Genomic DNA, 16,527 nt, shown 5'->3' on the forward strand with positions numbered 1-16,527 from the left:
AAATTCTATTGCAACTATATTCGAGACATCCACTCATATTTATCGAAACGATAACACCAATAAGCTGTAATCTGCTACCCTTGTACGTACAGTCTGTAGTTGAAATGTTTATAATAAGTTATATGTTTAATATTTGCGAATGAGCACAGCCGATAATTGAAGATAAATGAAACTAATGGTACATCAATAATTACCGTATACAACGTATTAGCGCAGTGTGTTCGGGGATTTGTTTTCCCAGGATAATCATCGAGACAAACATAATCTCGGTAAACCATGCTGCGATAAAATCTATGAATATGCTGGAGAGCCGATGAACACTGCGAACAACGTGGAACAAAAGTGAAAGAATTAACTACCCCAATGGCAATTTGAAATTTCAAAAAAATTACGTTCGAAGCGCCACCTGATGTCATCATGTCGCACTTGATAGGGGAATAATTTATATAGGAATTCAGCCCAGATTGTTTTAGTGCGGAAAAAATTATAATTTAACTCACCGGTGAAATAATTATCGCGTAAAGAATTTGTGAAAAATATGACTCATCGGATGCGTTAGACGAAATTTTATTTTCTCCATTAAATCGAATCATACCTGAGAAATAGCTTGACCTAACCTGAGCGATACAGACCAAATTTGTTGTCATAATCAGTGCACCGATAAAATTGAGTGATATTCACTTTATAACAAATTATTTTTCCCTTTTTCCGCCAATATTGACAATGATGTCAGACGAATCTGATTATGATGTTGAAACAGAGGAGTTTGATGTTTATAAAAGAAAATATCAACTACTACTCGAGAGATGTGAAATCTTACAGCAGGTAAGCGTCAAGATTTACAATCACTCCATGAAATGAACACTTCGAAGCTATATCAGATACTGAACATACATTGTGTCTTGCAGGACAACGAAAGGCTCGTTTACCGAATTCAAAAAGTGAGGAAGCTTCTTAAGCGGACTCGGAAAGAAAAAAAGTATAATTGTTTATTAAACATCACCTGTAACGTACTAAAATTGACTTTGCTTCCTTGGGTCACCCCGAATTTGCTTAACTTGGAGGATCAATATCAGCGAGCTTCATTTTCCCCCAGATTTTTGATAGATCGCTTGGATCAACACGGAGACAGATGGCGGGAAGCACCAATGGGCGTTTTGGAAGAAAACAGTGTCTTCCAAGCAACACCTAAGCAGGAGAAGGGCTCAAAGTCTAATGCAAATCACCAGAAGGAAGAAAAGCCAAAGAAAGCAACCAAGCGTAAAGGAACAAAGGCTGACCCAAATGCTCCAAAAAGACCTGCCAATCCATTCTTCCAGTTTTGCCAAGAACAACGGCCCAGAGTTATGGAAAGGTTAGCCGGCGAACCTGAACCAAGCAAACAAGAACTTACTAGGCAATTGGCAACCACGTGGAAATCCCTCACTTCTGAAGATAAAAAGGTAATAGATCTCGACTGTGATGAAATTACCGATATTAATACACCGAAGCTTGATTTGATTACCATTGAAAAATACTCTGTTTCTGACTCATTACTTATTTCATGTGAATGTAATTAATTGAACCTTACCCTCACCGATATGTCAGTTTTGAATTGTTTGTTGTACTGTAGTTTAGTTCTAGTGATGATTCTTGATCTCATTATTTCAGGTGTATTATGACATGTACGAGCGTTCCAAAGAGAAATATGTCGCTGAGATGCAACTCTATAACAAGAAGTCTGAAGATGCACCACCCCAAATGGCGTTGAATATAACTTGAATCTTTCATATTGTACTCTTGAACATTGACGCACGCCTAGATAGTGTAAACATCTACTCTTTGTCGATAGGAATTTATTTTTCACCCTTTGTATCATATTCCAACCACCCAACTGTACAGATAAAATAATGTATGTTTAGCATTTTTAATATAAAAAGTTTACTGGAGATAAGAGGCTTTGATTACCCCTACCATGCATCTACCAGTGCATATAACGATTTTTAAATGAAGTTAATCAAGTTTATCCCTTGAACCCATCCTTCTCTTTTCGGATAGCTGCCATTGTGGCAATGGCGTCGTTCTGCCGAGCGTGTTCCATGACTGACGGTTCATTAACTCTCATAAATGGGTTAGTGTTTTTCTCTTCAGAAATTGTACTCGGAATCGTTGGTAACTTCTTTTCCCGCTGTGCACGGGCCCATTGTATTTTCTGCTTAATGGCCTCGTTGTTCGGTTCAACATGTTGTGCAAACTTGAGATTACTTTCCGTGTACTCATGACCGCAGTAAACTTTCTGTGGGCATCAGAAAATAAATAATAGTAACTATTAATTAATCCATATCTTTGATTACGGTTGCCATCTGAACAGCAACCCGCGAGCATTTAAATTTGCAATCTTAGTAGTCTACAGATAACGTTCTTAAAATTATCCACAATTGGATGGTCAAGAACGATAATTAAATCTTACGGTATCATCGGGCAGTGTTCCTAGAACGTTAATAAGTGCATTGTGCATTTGTTCAGCAGTGCCCTCAAAGAATCTGCCACAACCTCCAGCAAACAACGTATCACCTGATCGAAAGTTTCAATAGTTAAGTGGATCAGAACCATTTGGTCTGAAAATTCATGTTCAACAGTTACCTGTGAATACAGCCGGAGTATCTTCGTTCCCAGTTACGTAGTAACAAATGTGTCCTGTGGTATGGCAAGGAGTTTCCAAACATTTCACGATAAGGTTTCCTATTTTAAAGGAATCACCGGTCTTTATTTTTCTGTTTAGGGCTCCAATTCTATCATCTCCGCCATAGACTTCAAGATGTTGGAATTTTTTAACCAAATTCTCATTGCCGCCTGCGTGATCCCAGTGATGATGGGTTGTTAAAACTTTACGCAAATTAACCTGGTTCTCATGCACAGCTTTGAACACTGCGTCTGGATCGACAGGGTCAACGATGGCAGCTTCTTTAGAAGCTTCATCAATTATCTGAAAATGTTATTTAGGATTACGAGGATGTTATAACTACGTTTAATTATTCACATTGGAAAGTGGAGTCAGAGACTAACCAGGTACATATAGTTGTCCTGGAGAGCAGGAAGTATCTGGACCTTCATTTCAGGCTGCTCAACCGTCAGAGACTCGCTATGTGTGCCAGCAAATCCGTTTGTGGAAATACTTTTTGCTGGAAAAAAAAGGGTGAATAATATTTTGTTCATGGTAGATTTTAAACATTTTTTCATTCGAAATCTAGATATGACTGTAACTACCACCACAATTTATGAATTTTCGACAAGTTCAGCCTCTGCTCATAAATACAGTTCATCAGTTAACAACGCTTATGAAATTTTTGTCACGCTGTGAATGTAATGTCCATAGAATAAACAGCGACCTTAAGAGATGAAATTAATATAAGAGCTGATAATAATTAAATCGCCGAAAACGACTTGACTTTACGATAAATTTGGCGGAACAAATACCCTTGAAATAGATGGAGATAAGGCTATTTTCTAGCCATGGTGGGCACAATCGCAATACTGTTTTCAACATTACCAAAATAATGTTAGTAATTAATTGTTGATGGGAGTTCTCTCGCACAAGTTTCTTCGATACTGCGTAATATGAGAGTATAAAAAAACAATGTTATGTACTTGTCTCGGGGTGGAGATTGCAAGTCGGCAACAAGTATGTAACAGCAAAAGCATTCGCAAGTGAAGAAAAAGCAGCTGATATAGCAGACGACGGTCAGAATGCACAAGCACAAGTCTGTATTCGTATTTCCAAGTGCGGTGAGCCGCAAGGGTTATGCTTGATTTTACGTGAATTGTTGCAATTCGCCACGATTACGGAGTCTACTATCTACAGTCGTAAAATAAAAAGAGTTTAGCGCTTACATTCCCGGGAAGTTTTTCAAATTCTATGAACCGCACACAGATTATACGGTTGTTATCATCGCAATCAAAATGACAGCTGATCACCGCACAGCTTCGCCGGTGACGATAGATGACGCCGAAGAGTACAAAGGTAAACAAGGAAATGTTACAAATAAATTGGTTGAAATATTTGAAATTAAGTTATTGGTATGGCACAGGTCTCTACCACTGGTCTTTACTGAAATATTAGAATTAGAGCTGACCTTGTCACACTATGTTTGAAAATATGTTTTTATTATCATATAACAACAGCTACAGATGAGGAAGAAATAGCGGCGATAGATTACGAGCTGCGTCAAATAGATGCAGACTTGGAAAAACTGAACAATCGAAGGAAGATCCTGATTAAACGTAAAGAGAAGCTGCGTGACGATGCCCTTCTTAAGAAAAGTCTATCCTTATCCAACAAAAACTGGAATAGAGAAGATTTTCCATGGTACAAGAAACTCAAGGATAAGCTGAATAACGTTTTTAAAATAAAGGATTTGAGGAAGTTACAGTTACCAGCAATAAATGCTGTCATGTCTAAACAAGACGTTCTTCTCATCATGCCAACTGGTGGTGGTAAAAGTCTCTGCTATCAATTACCTGCAGTCATTTCTGATGGTATAACAGTTGTCGTTTCACCTCTGGTATCTCTTATGGAAGACCAGCTTCATGGCTTACGGAAAGTAAATGTTAGAGCTATGATGTTAAGCTCAACTGCCAGCAAAGATGATGTCAAGGAAATTATGAATTCTTTGACAGAACCTAAATCAACGCTACGTTTGATATACATCACGCCTGAATACATGGCAAAGTCCAAGAGATTTATGGCAAAGCTACAAAAGGCTTATATAATGCAACGTTTCGATAGAATAGCCATCGATGAGGTGCACTGCTGTAGTCAATGGGGTCACGACTTCAGGCCGGATTACAAATTTCTGGGAGTTTTGAAATCCATGTTCCCAGATGTTCCAATCTTAGGATTAACAGCCACGGCACCTGCGAAGATTATAGTTGATGTACAAAAAATGCTGGACATAGAAGGCTGTCTTGTCCTAAGGGCATCCTTCAATAGGCCCAATCTTTACTACGAAGTACGAATTAAGCCTGCCGTTAAAGAGGAATGTACAGCTATGCTGGAAGACCTATTGAAAAATAGATTTTTGAATAAAACTGGCATCATTTATACAACGACTATTAAAGATGCCGAAGAATTGACCACAGACTTGAGATCGCGAGGCTTAAGAGTTGGCTGTTATCATGCAATGCTAGACGCCACTTATCGAAGTAAAGTACATTCCAAGTGGTTGTCAGGTGAATACCAAGCAGTAGTAGCTACGATAGCATTTGGTTTAGGTATCGACAAACCAAATGTAAGGTTTGTTATTCATCACTGTATCTCAAAGTCGATGGAGAACTTTTATCAAGAAAGTGGTAGAGCTGGTCGCGATAATCAAAATTCCGAATGTATTGTACTGTATCGATTGGCGGATGTCTTCAAACTGAGCGGAATGGTTTTCAAGGATAGAGTTGGTCTAGAAAATTTGTACAAAGTAATTGCATACTGTCTAGATCAAAGTACATGTCGTAGAAGCCTTATAGCTTCACACTTTGAGGAAGTTTGGACAGCAAGTGACTGCGCAAAAATGTGCGACAACTGTCGTCAACCAAGGGAAAAACGAGAAATTGATATCGGCTCTTACTGTAGAGATTTATACGAGATCATGACAAAAGCTGTTCAAAGTGATACCAGATTGACGGCGTTGAAGTTAATTGATGCTTGGTTGGGTAAAGGCGCTGTTAGCTTAAGAGTTCAGTCAATATCAGCTCCAAAACATTCCCGGGAAGTTGCTGAAAATATGGTTGCACATCTAATCGTCGAAGGGTACTTACAGGAGGATTTCCACTTTACTGCTTATTCTACCATTTCATATCTGAAACGTGGACCTAGATCTGCAGCAGCATTAAATAAGAATCACCAAATCATGTTTAATCTCAAAGGAAACCTCATAAAATCTGATTCCAGTAATTCTCCCAATAAAACTAACTCCTGTACGGATTTAAAAAAACATGATGGAACTGAATCTGATCTTATGGTAGAAAGTGAATCTGGAGCCAAATCAACGGAGAGTAATAATCATAAATCTGCAAGTCATTCGTCCAAAAACATGTCACTGCCAATATCACAAGCTAATGATAGCAAAATGTCAAAGTCCCATTCGAAATCAGTGGAAAACAGTCACAACCGTTTGGGTGACAAAAAAGATGAAGGGAAATCAAGTCATAGCAAAAATAAGTCCAAGCATTGGAAATCAGCAAGTTCTGATAAAAAATCGGGTCCTGGTGACAGCAGTAGAAATAATTCCTATAAGAATAAACACACACCAGGTAAGGACGGTAAAACCACAGGAAAAAATATATGCTCAGAGAAAACTGGGTCAGATAATGCACAGGATGTACAGCCAACAACTTTACATACGAGTGATAAACGAAAGGTTTACGTTATTGAATCTAGTGACGAGGAAGATCAAAACATAAAAAAACATAAAATTACATAAACTGAGAAATGAATTTGTCGTGAGTGATTATTACAATTCAGCTGTTACAGATGCAAGTACTGTTCAACAGTCTCGTAAAGATTAAAAAATACAAATCACACCTGGATATCAAATTGAGGAATGTTCAAGTTTCAGTGTTTTGAGTATAGTTTTATTCTAACTGCCGATGAACGATGTACAAAAGTACACACTTACTGCACTTTGAATTGTAATGTGCATCACTTGTGAGTTTAACTGAATTGTTTACTCTTTCCAATGGATTTCTAATGTATTACTAAATTTCACTGCCAAAAAGATCTACTTGGAGTATCCATAGAATCCCACTGTGATTAGTTTCCTCATAAATAGCGGTGTAAAATGAGCTGCAGTAATATGAATTATTTGAAAACACATTTCTTCTGCATGCGACAGAAAAATCAATAAAATACAACCCTACTTAAAAGCAGATGTTAGTGACCTGAGTAGTATGGTAGTAGCTGGTTCACAGTAATCAGATGGTCATATTGATCCTAAATATTGGACATCTGTGTTGTTTAATGTTGTCAATCACGTCTCATGATCTAACTTTGAAGTTAACTAAACATGTTTTATGTCGATATAGTTGTAACTAATTTTTAATAATTTATTTTGATACCGTCGTTTATTTATTATTGATTCTGAAATACCTAGGAGTCTTCAACTATTTACCAATTTGCAACAACTTTACATGAACATGTTTTAAGCTATGCTTTGAAGAAAGCAATTCTATTTAGTGTAACCATTTGTATTATACGTATGTGACATGGAATACAACACAATATACACATCAGTTTTAGGAGTCTTTTCTTTACCGTCAACAATGAGCGCGTAGAATGCATTGAAAGTTTCAGCTGAGTGTTGTGATTTTTGAAACAATTCTTTTCCCAGCTCAGAAATTATATTTTATTCTCTTCTTGTAAGATATGTGCCACAACTGATCCCAAAAAATTAAGGGACCCTGTTGCATTGAAGTCATCCCACTGAAAATATAAGACTAGATCTGGCTGCATATAGTCGTAATGGTGAGTAATCAAATTCATAAATGACTGAACATGGTAATAACAAAATTTACATTAGGATACTTGATTTGAAATGCAACCAGGTATCAGCTTTTAGTGCCAGTTGCAAAAATGAACTATGACAATGTTGTTAATAATTCCAATTGTTTATCATAATATTACAGGTGTATGCCAAACTAAGAAGTTGAATTTAAAGAAACTATTACGTATTCCGGAAGGGACGTTACTGCGAAGATAATTGCAAAGTGCTCGATAACACACTTGCATTACAATGACTTGGCAGCTTTGATAGTCAAAACAGCCTGAAATCTGAGGCCAATGTTAAAAGATGTACTACGATTGGTTACTGTATAGGGGGCTAGAGAAGTACTCACTTCTCTAGTTTTTAAACTTTTACGTATACCACAGTTTGTAATCTTTATTTTTGAAACAGTGGATGTGATGAACGACTACACTTGTGCAACGTGCAGCCTGCAACAGACTGGTTATTGAAGGAACACAAAAGACTCTGTCAACCAAAATCTTAAGACTGAAAAATATAGAAAATCCTAATCATACATCATCCACGATACGATCCCTGAAGAAAAGGAGAACTCCTCAATACGAACATTATTCGAAACACAAAATTGAATGTGAGAAAAAATTTTCATGTCAAAATGCCGTTGCCTAATATATTGAGAAAAGCAAGCAACTACATTTTGGGTGATGGAGGACAAGATTCACGTTCCATGCTTTACCAGGATGGTGAGGTATTGTTTTGCAAAAACAATGTGTGCGTGCATCCACCAACCATCATGAGACAACATTGCGATGTTGTGCATCATCCTGGATACTTAACAGTGACATGTAGATTTGTTAAAAATGCTACAGTGCCGACATTACATTTGAGTTGGATACCTAACAGTACGCTTCGTAAACATCCTACCACCTTGGAAAATAATTTGTCGAAAAAATTTGACGGTAATGTCAAAGAACTCGATGTAGAATATCAAAGACAAATTTCGGAGGAAAGCTATGACTCGAGAGTAGATTATGATTCGACTCCAGGAAATATTGACGTGTGCCTTGAAGTCAAGGAACCAGTGAGCTGTGGAGATTGTGAACGCATTTGCTCTGGTGGATACTCTAAATCAGAAAGTAGATCTCCGCGACATAAATCTGGATCAAGCAGTTTTCGATCAACTCCAGAGTACAGTGGCAATTATAAACTGAACGTGGAAGACCACAGTGAACTTCAACCTGATAGAGATGACACTGGAAAATCTGTGGACAGTGGACATAGCAATACAAATCCGGTGATCACAATCGAAGAAAACAAAACTAGATCTACTAATTCTACAAATCAAAATTCTGTTAGCTTAGAAATTGCTAATACTGAGGACAAGAGCGAGATCTCTACAGCAGATGTAAATGTTGATGAATTCAAAGAATTGGAACAAGCTAGTAGCTTGCATTTGCACAGTGATAACGTGGAATCTTCAAGAAGAATGATTCAAAAAAGCAAGGCCTCCGAGTCATTGAACAAAATAAACCTGCAGGAATCAGAAGGTCTTTATACTGGAGTTAAAAGTATAGAGATTGCAGATGGAGCAATACCAAAGAAAGAATTGAATGGAAGAAGTCCTGATCTTAAAGTAACTGCCAACAATGAAATAAGAATTTGGGGATATGATGAAGACAGCGTTAAAAGTAGGAGTATGTCATTGACATCTACGTGTAGTTTGAGTATGATGGCTTCAACTGAAGGTATACATATAATTAGAAAATATAACTCAAATATAATGGTTAAAATTTTGTGAAGTACCTGACAGCGATAATTATTTTTTAATAAAAATTATTTTATAGTGGAAGAATTTCCAACATGGATGAGATCACCAGAACTGCTAGCTCTCCAGCATAATCTGATGTTTCCTGAAAGTGCGACGGCATCTCCGGTCACCCTGAGAAGAGCGCATCGCTGCAGAAGGTTCTCTGCTGACCTGAGTCAAATGAGATCGTTAAGACTATTTTTTGCTGATCCTGGATGCACTTGTGGACAACTAGTTGTTGCCAGTCGAGAAAGTCAGTATAAAATTCTACATTTTCATCACGGGGGCTTGGATCGACTCGCTAGGACTCTTTATCAATGGCATCAACTCCTTTATCCAAGATTGGGTACGGACACAGAGGAGGCCCTACCATACAGGTATTGAGATTATTCCAGAACATCGTGATTGATTTACCTAATCGTGATACGTGTGACAAGATTCCATTTACAATACAATTGGTTCTGTTCATTTCAAGGCAATTTATGGTTTGCCGACCGGAAGTAAGTCAAGATGAGTTGCACCCTGAGGAAGGTCAGGTTGCTATGATAACTTCACTGGCATGGAAAGATTTGCTGAACGAACGTGGGCAGGTAGAAGATGATTTGGCGCTGCGGAAAGGGATATTTTTTGGAGGCTTGGAACCTGCACTGAGAAAAATTGTGTGGCCATTCTTGCTCCACTGCTATTCCTATCAGAGCACTTACGAAGAGCGTGAACAAGTCAATTCAATAAGAAAAGAAGAATATGAAGAAATTAAAAGACGCAGAGAAAATATGAGCCCTGAGCAGGCTGAAATCTTTTGGCGAAACGTCGTCTGCATCGTCGAAAAAGATGTTGTCAGAACCGACAGAGGTAATCCTTACTACGCGGGAGAAGACAACCCTAACATTGAGATTATGAAGTAAGAGTCGCTCTTGCACATCATTTCTTTTTATGGAATATATGGTTGCTTTGCTCACATATTTTTTTTCATCTAGTCCAATGCTTATTCTATTATTATTTCAGAAATATATTACTCAACTACGCTGTGTACAATTCCCAGTTGGGATATACACAAGGAATGTCAGATCTCTTAGCACCTCTACTGGCAGAATTGAATTCTGAAGCTGAGGCATTCTGGTGTTTTGCTGGTTTGATGCAAAGATCAGTTGCAGTATGTACCCCGACAGACACAGACATGGATAGAAATTTGTGCTACTTGAGAGAGTTGATAAGAATTATGGTACCTGACTTTTATGCTCACCTCGAGAAGCACACCGACGCCTTGGAGCTGCTCTTCTGTCATCGCTGGATATTACTGTGAGTCTTCCAAATTCACAAAAAGGTCCATTCTAGTCATAAGAAATAGTCCTGAACAGTCGCATTTTCTCAATTGCAGATGTCTGAAGAGAGAGTTTCCGACAGAAGTAGCTCTGGTGATGTGGGAGGCTTGTTGGGTAAACTATTTAACAGATCACTTCCATTTGTTTCTATGTTTAGCGATTATGTGTGTATATGCTGAAGATGTGATAGCACAAGATTTAAAAACTGATGAAATGTTGCTACACTTCAGTTCCTTAGCAATGTACATGGATGGTCATGTGATAATCAGAAAAGCCAGAGGTTTGTTGCACAATTTCCGCCAGTTGTTGCGTTTGCCATGTGCATTGGCAGGGCTCTGCCGACAGTGCGGGCCGGGAATGTGGGACAGCAGTCATAATCCTGTTATAGAATGCATGGGACATGGAACGAAGTCTTGTCCATACAGTGAAAATTATTAATTATTACAAAGCTAAAAATATAGGAGCATAAATTGTAGTCAACTGCCAAGATTGGTATGGAAAAATTCAAAACTATTTAGCTGAGATTACACTAAAAAAGATCATATGAACATACAGCTGATATAGTTTTGTGGGCAAAGTAAATATTCATGGCTAACTACTGTTGAAGGAACACTATACATATCTCGGTAACGTACTATTTGTATTATTCAACAGAGTGGCGATGAGAACAACCAATGAATTATGTTTACAACGTACCAAAAAGAAAATTTCATCAAAAATCTGTAACTGGCAAATGCAATTGCTGTGCAAAAAGTGTACTAAATATAGCGAAGGACACTTATTTTCCTCTTAAAAAACATTTTATTCGTTATTTGAATACATACCTATTTTCAAGCCGCCTTTTTCCCAAACACTCTAGATATCCGTTGTAATTGATTCATTCAACTGATTGTCTATCGATGATCAAAGGCCTGCAACAGTATTATCATGGGATAATTTTTATATTTTCGGAAGGTCCTTCAAGATACGATATATATTCATTTCGAAATACGAAAGGGTTTATTTTCCAACAGATTTACAATATTTTGGCACTAACTTTAACGTTTCTCCAAATCTTGAAACCCTGTATTTACTTGAAATTCATTCACTTCATTTTTGGATTTCATATCGCTGTGCTAACGTAATTATCAATGTTTTTCAAGTACTATAAAACCCTCTGAAACTTTTACACCCATACCCCATGTTAGAATGAAGCTGACAAACGATGTTGTATACGCTTCATCTTCAATCAATCAAGGATCGATCATTTTAGAGAGTAATTCAACATCCAAATATATTAATAAGACACATATTATTTCTATAAATTTACATATTGTCGCTATAGAATTTATAATGGATATAACAAGTAACAAAGTTACAACCATGCATTCAGTATTATATTATAGTATATTATAAAAATCAAATGACTTCTTTTTTACAATTTTACAAATCACTTTGGGGAAAATACTATTCAATCATCACTTTGGTGGCCTCGGTTAAATAACACCAAAAAGAATTATGTGCGTGTAGAAAATGGATGAACGATTAATAATTTTATGATAACCGTTCACAACAGACTTGTAAAAAATATTCTATCTCCTAAATTAAGTTTTTAAAAATAATTGATGAAAGATCATATACCTAGAATGCTTACTGTATCGAATGAGCGACAAAAAAGATCATCTCGTTGATTATTTGCGTGTACATACTGATTACCTGTACTGTCATCGCATAGTATTGTAAACAATGTTAGTTAGGGAAAATAATATTGCTATACTCATGAATGACGCTTGATAAATATTGTCCAATGAAAAAATATGCGCTTACCAGAAGTTTAATTAGCAATATCAGTTTTTATCTGTAAATTTTTCTTCAGTTGATTTATAAATACCTTATTGCCATAAATCACATTTACTATTGTCTCGGGGATATGTGGATATTTCCGCACACATCATTCTACTCTGTAAATAAAAAATCTTGTAATCATTTGTGAACAGGGAGAAATTTCATCCCCCCTGATGCGAATAAAGCTGAAATCTAATCAAAAGAGATAAGAAATTGCTAATACATCTCCTAAATCAATATGAGTAACTGTAATTATTATCGTTGTCATTAACATTATTATTATCATTGTCAGTATTATCGCTAGAACTGAAAATTATAAACTCAGATCTTGAATTTCAAACCATTCTCAATATGTAAGACTCCTCACAGGGAATATGGGCAGGATGTAATTCATAGAAGATGAAAAAAAAACTGAGTACCTTGGCCTATCAACAGTACTAAATAAGTGCTCTGTCTCTGTCGTTTTCTTTGGTTTCATCATCAACTACAAAAATATACCGGTAGAGACGCAATCTGAATTCAGTCTAATTTAGGTACTTTGTTGATTAAAAGGTACTTCTCTCAAAATACATTTAATTTAATTCATGCAACCCCTGTTTCTGCCTAAAAATTTGAAATTTACTTACTAATTCCAGATATTCTGCTATTGCCTATCTCTAACGTCCTTCCAGAAATAAGTACAAGAGATCTGAAAGCTAAACGTTAAAGAATTACCATAGAACTTTGAACTGCAATATGTAAGTATGGCAGAAACCATGATCCTGCAAGATAAAACTATAAATCTATGCAATTGTAAAAAGCAGAATTTCAAAAACTAAATCATGAAATAATTATTTGAATATCTTCCTGTTTTGGATTCTAAATCCACAATTTCCACCAGTTAGGGGGAATTCAACTTATTTCTTAGGAGTATTCCCTTTACATTAAATCGATAACCGATTGGGAGCTACATAGAATCAGACTATTAAAAACAATTATTGTAAAATATATCACACAAATAATTTTATCTTGGAAAGCTATGAAGAAATTTTTTTATAAACTAGATGAAAGTAACTCCAAGAATATATTTCTCGATCAAATTTATCGAGACCAAAGCCATACAGGTTATCGACCACATTGTTACAAATACTAACCAATATGTCGATTTAAAAGGACTCGCAAATTTGTTGGAAACACCAGGCCCAATGGTTCCGTTTGTCTTGAGCCTTGCTGAGTAAACTAAAAAGGTGGGAATTAAATACTGAATTCCTGTACCTGCGTAAGAGCCTGTAATTCCAACCAATATTGACAAATCTTTTGTAGCCAACGCAATCAAGAATGGTGGTAATACCGCCATAACTGGGAAGATCAATTTGCGAATACAAAAATTATAATTAGTTTTATCGTTTAAAAATAATGATTGCAGATTATTTCTCAGTGTTATAGCTATTATTGGAAAACTCGTACTGAGAGTAAAAACTGGAAATAAGGCAAGAAAATATTCAAGCATTATCATAAAAATGTTATCGCTTTTCGAACAGTCGCCGGAGCCCCTTGGTCCAAAATCAAGAGTGTACAAGTCGTCCAAATGTTTAAAAGCAAAGGAGCCTGTTAACGCCAAAAGCAAGTAAAACACCGCAATCAATATGTAATCTAAGGATAACGAACGATTCAATGTTGACTTGTTGGCTATCGGAGATACCAGCGATGGTAAAGAGTGATGACACATGAACGAGTATACACACGCACCGAAAAGAGCAGGAACTCCTGTAATTTCCAGACAAAAATTCAAAAGTCTGAAAATGGAGCAGAGTTCTTGCAAAGACTGAGAATATTTTGTCAGGATAAAATACCAACAAATAGACGAGTGAAAAGGATGTTCAAGACTTACCGGCAATGTTGACTGCCGAGGTATCACCTTGCGGTCCATCGACTATGAGTTTTCTTGCAGCATAGACAATCATAATTGTGAATGCAAGCCAGCGCATTACCGACGTCAAGAGCTGTAGGTATTTCGTTTTCTGCACATTGAAGAAGACGAATGGACCAAGTACAGCTACAAATACTGTCTGGAAATTAAAAGAATCATAATAAACATCAATTCTCAATCTGCGGTGTACATATATATGAGTTTGATTCCGAATTTTGGAAAGACTTACTAGAAATATTCTGTAAGCATTTAGCCTATTGGTTTCAGAGCCTTCCCAGCAGGCTTCTGTGTCTGGTATGGTGTCGTTGCAAGTTAAATTAGCAGGCTGATACGTGCAGGCAACATCAGCAAGGGATTTGGCTACCGCCGCTCCGTAGATACTCAAATCACCATATAAATATATAGCAAAACATAAATAAAACATTGTGAGGCCCGTTTTACTAAAGAATATAGATGCCATTTCGCCCATCTCTATTTTCTCCTGTATATCATAATAGCGGTGGGTCACACTGTGTCGCTCAGGACTGCCAAGTGTTGTCGGAACCAATGGAGTGTCTTCAGAATCTGAATTTGATGGGGCTGACTCTCCGGTTGACAACAGGGTCTGAAATTTAAAAATATTATGAAAATGTAAAACAGAATAAAGTCTGTTAGTTCAGCTCATCAAAGAGCATTATGAATTCATACGAAAAAATGGAAAGCCCAAAGCCCTCTAAAACATTTAAAAAATATTGTCAAATACCAACTTGGACCTTGAGATCTATATCGTGTTAAAGATTTCGAACAGAACTCACACGTCTGCGTTGCTGAATTCGCTGCCAGGACAAAACTGCGTTTGCAGATGCCATTGCCTCGATTACAAAAGTGACAGTGATGAAACTGCAAGAAAAAGCAACTTGTCACTAATTACAAAATTTTAGACAACAATAAATTGAGTTTTCGATTGAAAAATGTATTGAATGAATATTTCATGATGTTCAACTGGATATGATTACAAATGGATCTTCATTAATTCAATGATACCTTATGAAAGCCAATGTCAATATAAGTATCACACCCAATACCCATCCTGCTCGACTGAATACAGCAGGAAGAGTCAAAGCACCTGTGCCGACGATGAGATTGAAAATATATATCAGCCCCACCTGAGGAAAAAGAACCAATAAAAGATCACTAACATTGTGTAAAATAGAATTTTAAGTCTGGATAATCAATGTTGATTTTTATTGGTCATAGGAAGAAAACGTAGAATTTATTAGTAAACTGAACTTGAAAATCTCATGAACCAGGTGGGTAGCAAGAAGCATGTTCCATAAAAATTTGCTGCAATAGCAGATGATTAAAGATAGGTTATGCGATTATTGAAAACACAGAGATATGTCATTGTATCATGTAAATAGAACATTCAACTTACCCATGTTGAATATTGGTCGGTAGTGTTCACTTCGGGCATATTTAGATTTGCATTGAACGGTTAACGTTTGATTATGATACTGCAATTCAATGACCGCGTCATCTGAATTTGCAGTTTGTGCAGTATAAAAACAAAGGATCCAACAGCTGCTGTCTGATGCTGTCAGTCAACAACATGTCTTGTAAGCTTACGCCCTCTCACTGAACGTGTCAACCGGTTGTAGGAACTAGCGAACTAGCAATTCTTTTTCCATAACAAAAATGAAATACTGAATTATAGTACCATGCTGTATGATTCTATGGCTATTGATATGACTTATTATTACTTATTTTCGTTTAATTTCTTCCCACAAACATGCTAAGGGAGCCTGTAAAAATATCATGTTTGTACAATGCTTGAATAAATAATTTACCACCTGTAGTTGGTGAAAATTAAAATTTTTTCACTTACAATGAATAGAAATTCTAATCGTCCGAGCCCTTCCCATGGAAAATATCACTATGACTGTCTTCCCAATCTTCAGTCAATGCAAAATCAAAATTTTCCGCAGGTTCAATCAGTAAGACATTCGCGAGGGTAAAAATTAATCCGATTACAACTAATCGGACGTCATAAATCTATCGTATTATCTCTTTCAGAAACTACAAGAATGATTAGAGCTAACGTTTCTGAAAAAATATCAAAGATTTTCTCAGCATATTACAGAAATTATTAATTAATTGAAAATAACTTTTATTGGTCCGGAAATGAAACCCTAATGC

At 36.6% G+C, this 16,527-nt stretch overlaps 5 protein-coding genes across 12 annotated transcripts; 3 read left to right on the forward strand and 2 right to left on the reverse strand.

The window, feature by feature from the left end:
- The first annotated feature begins 383 nt into the window (after positions 1-383).
- On the forward strand, positions 384-1,928 carry LOC105685536 (non-histone protein 10). 2 transcript variants are annotated; one of them, XM_012399715.3, is made up of 4 exons: positions 394-825; positions 909-979; positions 1,097-1,442; positions 1,651-1,928. In XM_012399715.3, the coding sequence occupies exons 1-4, from the start codon at positions 724-726 to the stop codon at positions 1,759-1,761; spliced, it is 630 nt and encodes a 209-aa protein (XP_012255138.1). In that variant the 5' UTR covers positions 394-723; the 3' UTR covers positions 1,762-1,928. The 2 variants fall into 2 exon arrangements, with proteins under 2 accessions (XP_020707783.1, XP_012255138.1); XM_020852124.2 differs by having other exon boundaries at positions 384-825; positions 909-1,442.
- LOC105685535 (hydroxyacylglutathione hydrolase, mitochondrial) lies at positions 1,819-4,027 on the reverse strand. Of its 5 annotated transcripts, none has more exons than XM_012399710.4 (5): positions 3,871-4,027; positions 3,046-3,161; positions 2,623-2,965; positions 2,450-2,553; positions 1,819-2,275 (listed from the first exon to the last, which is right to left on the reverse strand). In XM_012399710.4, exons 2-5 carry the CDS (start codon positions 3,091-3,093, stop codon positions 2,003-2,005), a joined length of 768 nt encoding a protein of 255 aa, XP_012255133.2. In that variant the 5' UTR covers positions 3,094-3,161; positions 3,871-4,027; the 3' UTR covers positions 1,819-2,002. The 5 variants fall into 5 exon arrangements, with proteins under 5 accessions (XP_012255133.2, XP_012255132.2, XP_012255130.2 ...); XM_012399709.3 differs by lacking the exon at positions 3,871-4,027 and adding an exon at positions 3,628-3,780; XM_012399707.3 differs by lacking the exon at positions 3,871-4,027 and adding an exon at positions 3,457-3,621.
- Positions 3,864-12,210, forward strand: LOC105685532 (TBC1 domain family member 16). 2 transcript variants are annotated; one of them, XM_020852120.2, is made up of 7 exons: positions 6,553-7,492; positions 7,654-7,819; positions 7,923-9,235; positions 9,335-9,674; positions 9,773-10,198; positions 10,303-10,596; positions 10,676-12,210. In XM_020852120.2, exons 3-7 carry the CDS (start codon positions 8,146-8,148, stop codon positions 11,055-11,057), a joined length of 2,532 nt encoding a protein of 843 aa, XP_020707779.2. In that variant the 5' UTR covers positions 6,553-7,492; positions 7,654-7,819; positions 7,923-8,145; the 3' UTR covers positions 11,058-12,210. The 2 variants fall into 2 exon arrangements, with proteins under 2 accessions (XP_048508811.1, XP_020707779.2); XM_048652854.1 differs by lacking the exons at positions 6,553-7,492; positions 7,654-7,819 and adding an exon at positions 3,864-4,000.
- Positions 3,865-7,260, forward strand: LOC105685533 (ATP-dependent DNA helicase Q1-like). Its single transcript, XM_012399705.3, has 2 exons — positions 3,865-4,000; positions 4,162-7,260. Exons 1-2 carry the CDS (start codon positions 3,940-3,942, stop codon positions 6,450-6,452), a joined length of 2,352 nt encoding a protein of 783 aa, XP_012255128.2. The 5' UTR covers positions 3,865-3,939; the 3' UTR covers positions 6,453-7,260.
- Positions 11,596-16,115, reverse strand: LOC105685534 (transmembrane protein 104 homolog). 2 transcript variants are annotated; one of them, XM_012399706.3, is made up of 6 exons: positions 15,767-16,114; positions 15,376-15,497; positions 15,147-15,231; positions 14,582-14,956; positions 14,314-14,491; positions 11,596-14,189 (listed from the first exon to the last, which is right to left on the reverse strand). In XM_012399706.3, exons 1-6 carry the CDS (start codon positions 15,803-15,805, stop codon positions 13,483-13,485), a joined length of 1,506 nt encoding a protein of 501 aa, XP_012255129.2. In that variant the 5' UTR covers positions 15,806-16,114; the 3' UTR covers positions 11,596-13,482. The 2 variants fall into 2 exon arrangements, with proteins under 2 accessions (XP_012255129.2, XP_048508818.1); XM_048652861.1 differs by lacking the exon at positions 15,376-15,497 and having other exon boundaries at positions 15,767-16,115.
- Between the last annotated feature and the right edge of the window lie 412 nt (positions 16,116-16,527).

Source organism: Athalia rosae, chromosome 3 (assembly GCF_917208135.1).
Source record: "Athalia rosae chromosome 3, iyAthRosa1.1, whole genome shotgun sequence".
Taxonomy (NCBI): domain Eukaryota; kingdom Metazoa; phylum Arthropoda; class Insecta; order Hymenoptera; family Athaliidae; genus Athalia; species Athalia rosae.

Excerpts from the sequence above, each read along its gene's own strand:
- LOC105685534 (XM_012399706.3), bottom strand. The coding sequence starts at position 15,805 with ATGCCCGAAGTGAACACTACCGACCAATATTCAACATGG. Across the intron at positions 15,232-15,375 it reads TTGACATTGGCTTTCATAAG|TTTCATCACTGTCACTTTTG; the intron begins GTATCATTGAAT and ends TTTTTCTTGCAG. Across the intron at positions 14,957-15,146 it reads GAATTCAGCAACGCAGACGT|ACCCTGTTGTCAACCGGAGA; the intron begins GTGAGTTCTGTT and ends TTTAAATTTCAG.
- LOC105685532 (XM_048652854.1), top strand. The coding sequence starts at position 8,146 with ATGCCGTTGCCTAATATATTGAGAAAAGCAAGCAACTACATTTTGGGT. Across the intron at positions 9,675-9,772 it reads GAGGAGGCCCTACCATACAG|GCAATTTATGGTTTGCCGAC; the intron begins GTATTGAGATTA and ends GTTCATTTCAAG. Across the intron at positions 10,199-10,302 it reads CCTAACATTGAGATTATGAA|AAATATATTACTCAACTACG; the intron begins GTAAGAGTCGCT and ends TTATTATTTCAG.
- LOC105685533 (XM_012399705.3), top strand. The coding sequence starts at position 3,940 with ATGACAGCTGATCACCGCACAGCTTCGCCGGTGACGATAGATGACGCC. Across the intron at positions 4,001-4,161 it reads TGACGCCGAAGAGTACAAAG|CTACAGATGAGGAAGAAATA; the intron begins GTAAACAAGGAA and ends ATATAACAACAG.
- LOC105685536 (XM_020852124.2), top strand. The coding sequence starts at position 724 with ATGATGTCAGACGAATCTGATTATGATGTTGAAACAGAGGAGTTTGAT. Across the intron at positions 826-908 it reads GATGTGAAATCTTACAGCAG|GACAACGAAAGGCTCGTTTA; the intron begins GTAAGCGTCAAG and ends TGTGTCTTGCAG. Across the intron at positions 1,443-1,650 it reads TCACTTCTGAAGATAAAAAG|GTGTATTATGACATGTACGA; the intron begins GTAATAGATCTC and ends TCATTATTTCAG.
- LOC105685535 (XM_012399707.3), bottom strand. The coding sequence starts at position 3,526 with ATGTTGAAAACAGTATTGCGATTGTGCCCACCATGGCTAGAAAATAGC. Across the intron at positions 3,162-3,456 it reads TATCTCCATCTATTTCAAGG|CAAAAAGTATTTCCACAAAC; the intron begins GTATTTGTTCCG and ends TTTTTTTTCCAG. Across the intron at positions 2,276-2,449 it reads GAACACTGCCCGATGATACC|AAAGTTTACTGCGGTCATGA; the intron begins GTAAGATTTAAT and ends TGATGCCCACAG.